Here is a 10,315-nt window from a genome sequence, read left to right as displayed (position 1 = left end):
CAGGGTGATGCAAAAGGTGAGAAGGGAAGGAGCCGGGCCCTGCAGCGGCCCCTGGCACAGCCGACAAAGGGGACGCTGGCCTCTGGGGAGACGGGGGAAGCCTCTCTCTCGCAGACCGCAGCGTGGCTCTGGCTCGGGAATTGGTCTCTTTGCAGCGTGGGGCACCTGGAAGACGAGCACTGAGTACAAGCTTCCGTGGATGCGAGCAGGAAGCCTTACCCTCGTGAGGTGTGGACTCCAGGAGTCCAAAGAGGTGGAGGATGAAACACATGTAGGTGCCACAAGACCACCTTCTTGTTTTTATGGAAAAGCTGCTCAAAACCTAAATCTAGATAGTATATCTATCTAGATATACAGTCAATTTAGGGCAAACAAGGAGAATACTTCTTGAAGCAACACATCATCTTTAAAACATTAAAAAATGTTCTTAAACGGTTCTGTATTGTATTTTGCATCATAATTTGTCTTGTACGTATTTGGGGGTGTTTTTTTAACTGCTGTTTTGTGAGCTGTCCCGGGAACAATTTGTTATGGGCTGGTTACCAAATAACGTTTATTGTTATTATTCCTTCCTGGCAATAGCCAGAGGCCACTGAGGTGGTCACCAGCACCGATGATGGCTCCCCAGAGATGAGATTCGCACGGGGAAGAGGGGGCCCGGGGTGGAGCGGAGCTGTCTCCGGCGTGCCCCCTCCTGGTCTCCCCAGAGGCATGGGGCAGGCTGCTGTTGGAGACGGTGCCTCGGCTCAGAGGCCTTGAAGGAAGTCTGCTGGCCCAGGTGTGCCCCCCCCCCCCCCGCAAGCCAGAAGGCTGGTGCGGAAGCACAGACCTGAGCCTGGTACCAGGAGAACAACCTTTAATGAGGAAACAGAAATGCACTGCAGTCGCTAACACCGCCATGACAAGACAAGGCCAACAAGGAAGCGGGCCGGGCCGGGCTGGGAGCCGAGTCCTCCGAGGCACTCCGGGGACTCCCCCCCCTCCTCCCCCTCCCTTGTGCCCACCACCTCACACACCTACGGGTACCAACTAGTGGGGGGAAAGTGCACAGGTAACAGTTCACATTTCACGCTACTCCAGAGGGAGGCCGGGTGGGCGAGGGTGGGCGGGAGCTCCAGGGGCCCAGCCAGTGCGCCGGGGGTGTGGGGGGGCTTAGCACCTTCCCATGGAGTGGGGGGGGCGGTGGCAGAGCGGCCTGCTCTCTCAGGACACCCGCCCCCCTGCAGCATCTGAGGGCACCTCTTGCTCCCGAGCCGAGGACACGGGGTGGGGGTGGCTTGTGCAGCAACAGGCAGAGCCACCGCGGGGGCGGCGGGGGCCCCCTCCCCCCCACTTCCCCTTGCGAGGTGGGGAGCGGAGGGGGCTGTGGAAGGAAGCAGCCCCTCCCCTGCCGATGACAGAGGGCCCCCCACATCCGAGGAGAGCCCGCTGAGGGGCTGGGATCCTGTGGGGGGGGGCGGATGCCTCTGGCGACTCCTCTCCTTGGGAAGCAGCCGGCAGAGCTCCCTCTTCTGCCCCCCCCCCCGCCCACTGCCTCGCCTCTGGGAAGGAGAGGGGCCTGCCTGCCTGGCCCAGCCCAGGGCCCTCTGGGGGGCTGTGGGGGGAGAATATGCAGAAGGCCTCCAGCCCCCGGGAGGGAGGGAGGGAAGGAGGGAGGGAGGGGGCTCCCCCACTCTCTCTGGCAGTGCTGGGCCGACTCAGCTGGCCTTGAAGGGGGGGAGCTCTGCCCCCCAGCTCAGCACCCCCCACCCCGGCCCAGCCCAGCCCAGCCCAGCCCTCCCGCTACGTCTTCTATCCTAACGCTAGTCACACTAAAGTAGCTTTATTTCATTAATTTCTTCCACGTGATGCACAAACAAGCCAAAATGTCACTGATCCAAAAACCCAACGTGCAAAACAGAAAGGATCCGGCACAGAAAGGCCCCCTGGCCCCACCCCCCAGGCCAGCCTCCCCTCAGCCCCACGGCACTGGGGGGTGTTCCGCCCTCCACTAGGAACCCAGAGACAGAAGCAGGCCCTCCTTGGGTGCGCCACCACCCTGCCTGTCCGCGCAGCCATGGGGCGAGGAGGGGGGCGCGGGCCCCGCCCTCTCAGCCCCATTCCTGGGGGTGTCAGTCCACGTGGCCTTGGGCGCAGCAGGGCAGGGAAGTGCTCGCTGGTGTCACGCGCTCCGGTGAAAGGTGTGGCCGCCTCGGGCCCTCGGGGTGTGGGTGGCAGCCGGGCAAGTGAGGCTGGCCGTGGGGTCCTTAGTTGGGGGACAAGTCTGGGGGGCAGCTACCAAATGCCGCTAGACCTGCCTCCGGGGGGAGCGAGAATCCGGGCCGAAGCTCGCTTTGGAACATGGTCATCGATCTGAGAACCTGCAGAGCGAGAGAAGCGGGGGGGGGGCATTGTCAGAAGCCAGCGACCGGGGGGGGGGGAGCCTGCGTATCCTGTGCCCTGCCCCGGCCCCCTCAGCAGCAGGGGGGAGGAGGGGGGCTCCAGATCCCTTTGAACGGGGTGGGGGGGCAGTCACCAGAGCCCAGCAAGGGCCATCCTCAGGATCAGTCTCTGGGTCTGAACATTTCTGGCAGGCAGCAGCAGCAGCCCTGCAGGGCGAGGACAGTTTGGGGATGTCCTCCTGCAAGGCCCCCCCCCCGCCCCGCCGCCCCCCCACCGGGGTCCACAGAAAGGAGCCAGTGACGACAGGAGGGACCCACTGAAGTGGGGCGAAGCAACAACCTCCTCCCCAACTCCGGAGAACAACCGGTGCCCCCAGCCCCACTCCACACGGAAGCAGCACCCCAAGGGCAGACCCACTGCAGAGGCTTCAGGAAGCCCCTCAACTCCTGACCATCCAGCTCAGCAGAACAGATGACCCCAGTCCCAAGAACCCCACTGAAGAGACAGCCCCTCACAGGCAGGCAGCGGAACCCAGCCAGCCCCATAGCGCAGACCTCCATGCACGGAGACCCACAGAGGACAGGCCACTCGAATGCTCCCTCGCAGGCATGGATCAAAACTGGGGGGCCTGGGATGTTTTTTTGGGGGGAGGAGATCCCCTTGGCAATGGCCACTCCCTGGGCTCCGATCCTTCACAGAGCCGAAGGCCATGATGGGGAGGGGGCCGTGGGGGCTGTCCTGGTCCACAGCCACTACCAGGCGGCATCTCGATGCAGCCAGAGCACCTGGCCATAATGAAAGCAGCTCTGGTACTCCGTGGCCCCCACATGCCGCCCCAAAGGTCTGCCACTGGCCAGCCATGTGGCCTCGTGTCGTTGACCCACAGTGCTCTGGCCTCCTGACCCATGACCCCCTCCCCTTCCTCATCCCTGACCAACGTAGGGCATCTCCACTGCCAAAACCCCCCACCAGGCAGTCGCCCACACCAGGGGGTGGTGCGGTGCAGTGCAGGCAGCGCGGTGCAGCGGTTAGAGCAGGGACTCTCCTTAGCTTTGCTTAGCAGGGCAGGTTGTCGGGGGGGGGGCAGAGAACGTGGGGAGGGACTGGCAGCTGGAGCCCCCAGTGTGGGCCAAGCAGGAGGATATGAAGAATGAGCCACCCCCCCCACCCCCCGGACTCACTCTAGAGGAAGGACCCAGAACATCACCCTCCAGGATCGGGGCGGGGGGGGGGCAAAAAGCATGGGAGGGGCAGGGAGGGGGGGGCAGCCTGGGTTGCAAAGGCACATGGGGTGGGGCGGGGTGGGGGGCAGGGTCTCCCACTCAAGGGCCGCTCCAGCCCCGCTCTTACCGGACAGGCTGAAGCCGGACTCGTGGAGGTCCCTCATGCCCCCGTGTCTCGTGGCAGGTCGAGTGGGGGTGTCTGCAAGTGGCGTCCCCGTCTCTTTTTTCCCAGCGTGCACCACCATGGCTACGTCCCCCAGGTACGGGGTGCGGTCCACGCCCTTAAGTTTTAAAGTCTAATTTAAAAAAAATAAATACACAAAATAAAAGTCAGCTGCCAGCCCCCACCCACAAAAACACTACCTGGAGGAACTCCTGGGGAGACATGCCTGAAAAGCAGAGGAAAGAAGGGGGGCCCGGGGGGGCGTGGAATTTGGACCACCCACAGACGTGGGGCATGGGTTCCCCTTGGCCACCAGAGAAAGTGGGGTGGGGTGGGGAGGGGAGGGGGGGTGTGCTTAGACCCTGGCCTGGCTGAAGCCGCTCGCTCTTGGCTGCCTGGACTTGGCGGGGGGGGCGGTGCTCCAGCGGGGCACAGGACCCGGGACTAGAGCTTGGCCCGGAGGACCCCAGACCCTCAGAGCCCTCCAAGGCCCCCGAGGCCAGAAGGGGTTGGCTGCCCCCCGGCTCAGACCCTGAAGGACCCCCCACCCCACCCCGGGAAACCAGTGCCCCAGACCCCTTCGAGCACCAGGAGCCTTGGAGCGCTGGGGCCAGAATTGCCCGGCCGTCTGCTGCTGCCTGAAGCCTGCCCTCGGGCTCCTGGGCCCAGCCGGGTCAGACTCAGCCCTGCCTGCCTGCCCGGCCCCCTGCAGCCGCTGCTTGCACATTCGCCCCCCCCCCGCCTGCCCCCGCCATCTCCCATGGCCCGCCTGGCTTCCCCTGCGCCCCTCGGCCCGTCCAGGCCTCTGGCTCTCAGGGCTGCCGAAATGGACCAGAGCAGGGCCCGGGAAGGGCTGGCGAGGGGCCCCAAGAAGCCCCCGCCTGCGTCCTGCCTGCTGCTGCCCCTGGCATCCCATCGCCACCTCCACGAACAGCGGTGGCGAGTGCCGTGGCACCCCAACGCCAAGCAAGGGGCCTGGGCTGGGGTGAAGAGGGGGCTCCGGGGCCCCACACCCTGACCCCTTCGGCACCATCCCTTCAAGTCGCTGGGATCCCCCCCTCGCCATGCAGTGCTGGACTTTTCCTCAGAAGAACGAAAGGCAATTCATGAAGGAGGAAGGAAGAGGACGCACTTGGGGGCCTCTCTGCAGGTGGGGGGGGGGCTTGCTTGCCCCCATTAAAACCCCAGCCTGCTCCTGCCAGCTCCACCCCCTCCTTTGGGTGACTGGCGCTGTGGGGCAGATGCAGGAGCCGTGGCCTGGGCACCGGAGGCCACCCCCCTCTGCCGTCCCCCGTGCCCGTCAACCCCGCCCAGCTCCAGCCTGGTGCCGGGGGCAGCCGGTGCCTCCCTCCTCAGGAGCCCCCTTGTTTCCCCCCATGGAAACGGATCCTCTGGGGCCCATCAGAAGGCGGCAGGCTCCGATCCAGTTCCAACACTTCGCGTCTGCTCTGAACAGAGGCTCCGGCTCCAGCCGCCCCCCCCCCCCCGCCCCCGGCCTCCCTCTGGGCCAACAGACTCCTCCCTGGATGTAACTGCAGCCGCTCTTCTTGGTGAGCCTTGCTGACAAAGTGGGGTCTAGGGATGAACAGACCTCTCCGCTCCAAAAGAGGAGAGCAGCTTCTGACCTGCTCCCCTCTGCCACATGTCCCAAGGACCTGCGCGCAGGTACTGCCCATGCCCATGCTGTCTGGACATGCGCAGGCGGCACCATTGGTGTGGCCAGCATGGCCATGTTGCACATGCCTAGTGGGGTCTGGGCTCGGCCCAGTTTTTTCCTTGCAGGGAAAAGGTGATGCATTCACTGACACAAGACATGAAAAAGAAACAAACCTCTTGATGAAGTCGCGGCTTGTCCTCAGGAGCCCACTTAACTGTGCAGCTCTACCTGATGAATAGCCAGCCTGCAGGCAGCACAGCTCTTGAGAGAGCAGCCACCTGAGCTCCCTCTGGGTGCCCCCCTGGCTCCTTCGCCGCCCAGAGAACAATTTGTTAAGGGGCGGTTAACAAATACAGCTCATGATGATGAGGAGGAGGATGGGCTGCTACTGTCTCGATGCCAGTTGCCCGGAAGCCTCCACAGTGAGCTCCCCACGACCCTGCAGGCGGGCCAGATTCCTTCCCCTCACCCTCCTGTCGGCTCTGGCTCTGACCATGCTGCGGTTTGCGCCGCTGACAGGCAAGGGGGGCTGATGGGGCACACGCCCTCTGCACAGAACTCCCTCCCGGTCCCGCGTCGGCGGTACCTTTTCCCGCTGCACCAGCTTCTTGTAGACAGAGTCTGGGAAGGAACGGAGCGGGCAGAACTTGCCGGTGCCCTCTGCGCACATGAAGACGCCGTTCTCGTAGACCACTCGCCCGTGGCTGATGGTGACCAGCGGAACACCATGACACCGCATGTTCTCGTACAGGTTCACGTCGCCGCCCTGGACCTGGGTGCTGGCCGAGATGGTCCTGTGGAAGAGGAAGAAGAACGGAGGTGGGGGGAGGGCCAGCTGGCTCTCCGTCTGGGGCGGGCTGCAGTCAGGCAAGCTTGCACACTCCAGAGTGGCAGGGGTGGTGGTGATGCCGCCTGGTCCCTTTCATGCAGGGGGCTGTAGGAGTCCTGAACTGTAAGGGGTGGCGGGCATGTCCAGCGGATTTGTTGAGAATTCAAAGCACAAGGGCAGGAACCTCTCCGAAGCTTCCAACGGCTACCAAGAAATACACAGCATCAAAGTGACGCGGGATAAGAGCCAGGCAAGGAGCCAGGCGCTCCCCCCCCCCGTGCCCTGAAATGGCCCTGCAGGGTCCTTAAGCTCCACGATTACTCAGCAGCGCCTGTGGCCAGTGTGTGGGTGGGGGGCAGTCGGAGGCCACTGCTCTGCTCCTGCGAGGGCTCCCTCCTTGCGCCCCTCGGCCTCCGGCTTCAACATGTGGCTGGCCGCTGGGCAAAGGGCCGGAAGCCTCAGCCCTTGGGGCAACTAGAGCGGGGGAGCGATAGCGCCTTGGTGCTGTCCTCACAGGCAAGGAGGCAGATTAGTGTCCCCCCCCCGCACCAACAGCGGGAGGCTGGACAGGCTGGTGATGACACAAGCGGTCCCCCCGCGGACCTGGACTGCCCCCCCCCGTGTGCCTGGCCTCCCACAACCCCAGCTGCCCCGGTCCCTACTTGGTGGCCTCTGGGTCCCACACGACCACGTCTGCGTCGGCCCCCGGGATGATGCGCCCCTTGCGAGGGTAGAGGTTATGGATCTTGGCAGCGTTTGAGCTGGTGATGGCCACAAAGCGGTTCTCGTCCATCTTGCCCCCCACCTGCAATGGGCACAGAGAGAGAGTGGGGGAGGCCTGAGTCCCCGCAATGGGGCTGGGGGAGGCAGCTCCAGTCTCCATGGGACAGGGAATGCCAGTGGGGCCCTTTCCAAGGCTCCACCTCCTCCTCAGAGGGCACCCATCTTGCCATCTTCTGCGGGGACAGAGTCACCAAGGCCCAGGGTGCCTGTGGGTGGGTGGGTGGGGGGCAGGGGTGTCCTCCTGCGGCAGCCTTTGGGACTCCCCTCCACCGTTCTGCTGAGACACAGCCCTGCCGTGGCAATGCAAGAGGGCAGCCACAGGAGGGCGAGGCGGAGGGGGCCGGATCTCGCCGTGAGAGCCCTGCTCTGGCATGCCAGGGGCGAGAGAGTGAGGGCCGGGCCGGGGAGCACCTGCCGGCAGCAGGACAGGGCTGGGCTGAGAGCAGCTGCTCTGGGGAGGCAGGGCACGAGCACCAGGCGGAGCAGTGGCTGTGCCGCCTCCCGCCCCGGGTCAGTGGCCGGAGAGGCTCCCCCTGCCTCTCCGGCCAGCCCTTGGGGCCTGTGGCAGCGCGTCCTCAAGAGCCGGGGGGCCCAAGGAGGCTGCTCAGGGGGCTCGTCTGTCTCCCTCCTGCCTGGCCCGCGAGCCACACTGCCTGCAGGCTGGCCATGCGCCAGGCAGAGCGGTGGAGAAGGCCGGCCAGCCAGCCTGCTGGTGGGGTTCCCAGCACCCCCAGCCTGCACCCAGGCAGAGGGCAGCTCCAGACACAACGCGGAGCCCGAGGTCCAGGTGACCCCCCTGGGCATGGTTAAGCACACAGCTCTACCTGACGAATGGCCAGCCTGCAGGCAGTACAGCTCTCAGGTGGGGTGGGAGAGGGAGGAGCAACCTGAGGCGCTTTCTTTGCTCCGCCCCCCCAGCTCCTGGGGGTGAGCCGCTACTTTTTGGGACCCTGGCATCCTGCCTGACAAGGCCCAGCCTTGGGGGGGAGGCACGGATGCGCGCTCCCCCCGGTCACTGTGCACTCGCCGGCATCCTTCGTCAAGATGCCCAAACCCCCCAGACGCAGCATATTGTCACCCATCCGCTTCAGGGAATCTGAGAGACCGGAAATGTCCACCGTCTGGTTTGGATCTTGGGCTCTTGCAAGGGGTGGGTGGGTTGGGGGGTCTGGGGATCATGACCCCCCCCCTTGGCACTTCCCAGCCTGGACAGGAAGCAGAGATGCAGACGGGCATGTGGGTGGGTGGGGGTGGGGAGCGCCCCCCCCCCGGGGCTCAGGAGGGTCACCGGAACCTCAGGCTCCGCCTTAGGCCTGGCCCCGCCCTCGGCGTGTGTGCAGGAGGGGGCTGCTTGGAACCCTGCCGGCAGCAGCAGCAGCAGCAGCAGAGGCAGGCAGGCTGCGGGGCCTTCTCCACAGCTGACGGGGGCAACCTCCTTTCGAGCCCGAGTGCGGGGGGTGGGACCAGCCCATGTCCCTGGCCTGTGCATCCTCCCGCCAGAGCTCCCTCTGTGCCCCACTTGCCCAGGCGGCAGCCCTCTGCCGGCACGACCCACCACTCCGCGCTCCCAGATGACGGCCATGCGGTCCTGCACGCCGCTGACGCCGTGGGGGATCTTGGTGAAGTCCTCCTTGCCCATCGCCTTCTGCTTGGTGGTGAACGGCCGGTGGTCGGAGGCCACGACATTCACAGTGTCACTGAGGGGAGGGAGGGGGGGAGAGGCTGGATGCAGCAGGGGGCGGGGGGGAGGCTGGCCTAGCAGCCCCCCCCCACACACCTGTGATGATGCCAGGCCACCTCCCTTGGCTCCCCCCCCCCACTGCCCACTCCCCACACCGGGGCACGGCCAGAGCTGTGCTGGACACACCGGAGCACCCCACTCCGGCCCTGCCCCAGCGCCCACGGCTGGGCTGCCCACCCCCCTTACTTGGCAAGCAAGCTCATGAGGTAGGTAGAGGTGTTGGTGTCCAGCCGCAGGGGCGGCACCGTCACGTAGGCCGCGGCGTGGGACCAGTCCTGGTGATAATAGTGCAAGCCCGTCAGCGTGGTGTGTGCCGTGGTGGTCTCTGCATACACAACCTTGCCTGCAACGGAGGACGGGGCGGGGGGGGGGTTAGGGTTAGGACTTCTGCTCAGCCCCAGGCGGCTGCCAGCGCCCTCCGGAGGGCTGGGCCCGCTGCAGGGCCAGGGCAGACGCGGGCCTGGGGGCTGGCCCCTCGTGACCCACGATGCCTCTGCGTGCATCCGCCGGGGTGCGGGGCCATCTCGCGGGGGAGGTGGGGGAAGCAGGCTCTGCCCCCTTCCCACTGAACACTTGCGGTGGGCTGAGGTGGGAGGGCGAAGGTGGAGACCGGCTGAGCAGGGCCAGGGTGGAGAAGGGGAAGACCGTGGGCGGGGGGGGGGGGGCAGCAGTCACCTTGCATCTTGGCAGTGGCAATGACATCCCCGGCCGACATGCTGGAAACGTTGACCAGGTAGACGGGGCAGTGAGTCTGCCGAGGGAGGAAAGGCATCAGGCGGAGCTGCCGGGCAGGCCGGGCCCCAGGCTGTGGACCCCCACCCCCTCCCGGGAGCCCAAGGCCAGCTGGGGAGCGGCCCCGGGCACGGCCGGCCTCCTCGGAGAGGGCCAGGGGGGCCCCGCCAGCTGCTCACCCGGTTCGCAATGGTGATGACGCGGTGGGTGGCTTCAGCCTCCAACTGCAGGACAGGGAGAGAAAGAGGAGGGGCCATGAGAGCCACGCTGGGGGTCGGGGTGGGGGGCTGGCTTGCGTGGGAGACGCTGCACTGTGTGGCTGCGAGGTGGTGCCCTCCAAAGCCCCCCCCCAGCAGATCTCCCAGCAGCTCAAGGGGCCGCCGGGCCAGTCGGAGGGAAGCCCAGCCCGGGATCAGTGGGGTGGGGTGGGGGGCTGGCTGAGCTCTCTGCCCGACACAGGCAGCCTCACCTCCTCCGGCCGGCTGATCTCGATGCCCTCGGGACCGTTGATGCCCAGGTCCAGCGCCTCCCTGGCCCCCTGCAGTGGGAAGCAGAACAGGGCGGAAGCGGTCAGTCCTCCCGAGCCGGGGTGGCCAGAGGAATCCCAGCGCGCTCTGCCCGGCCCCAGCAGGAAGGAGCCACGCGGCCTGCAGGCAGGGCAGCCCACCGGTGGGGTGGAGCCCCCGGAGCTGCCCCGCCGGGCGCCCGGCCGAGCTTGCTCCCCCTGCCCCTTGCCACGCTGGGTGGGGGCCCAGGTCATCCAGCCGGCAATTCCTTGGTAAACCAGCCCCCCCAGCGGGGCCGT

General features: G+C 66.0%; 1 protein-coding gene across 4 annotated transcripts in view; it reads right to left on the bottom strand.

Moving 5' to 3' along the window:
• Positions 1–841: 841 nt before the first annotated feature.
• The window catches only part of DPYSL5 (dihydropyrimidinase like 5), a 45,560-nt gene continuing 36,086 nt past the window's right edge, over positions 842–10,315 (bottom strand). For 3 of the 4 annotated variants that reach the window (XM_053250583.1, XM_053250590.1, XM_053250597.1), the window contains exons 5-13: positions 9,980–10,048; positions 9,690–9,734; positions 9,454–9,529; positions 8,965–9,121; positions 8,593–8,734; positions 6,917–7,059; positions 6,012–6,219; positions 3,733–3,901; positions 842–2,360 (exon numbers count right to left, since the gene is read on the bottom strand). In XM_053250583.1, coding sequence (XP_053106558.1) covers positions 2,275–2,360; positions 3,733–3,901; positions 6,012–6,219; positions 6,917–7,059; positions 8,593–8,734; positions 8,965–9,121; positions 9,454–9,529; positions 9,690–9,734; positions 9,980–10,048 — 1,095 coding nt within the window. In that variant the 3' untranslated portion in view covers positions 842–2,274. The remainder of the gene's footprint in view (positions 2,361–3,732; positions 3,902–6,011; positions 6,220–6,916; positions 7,060–8,592; positions 8,735–8,964; positions 9,122–9,453; positions 9,530–9,689; positions 9,735–9,979; positions 10,049–10,315) is intronic. The other variant, XM_053250598.1, reaches the window with a different exon arrangement.

Source organism: Hemicordylus capensis, chromosome 1, assembly GCF_027244095.1.
Source record: "Hemicordylus capensis ecotype Gifberg chromosome 1, rHemCap1.1.pri, whole genome shotgun sequence".
Lineage (NCBI taxonomy): Eukaryota > Metazoa > Chordata > Lepidosauria > Squamata > Cordylidae > Hemicordylus > Hemicordylus capensis.
The sequence above is the reverse complement of the archived record's forward strand: the minus strand, read 5'-3'. Positions and strand labels throughout refer to the sequence as shown.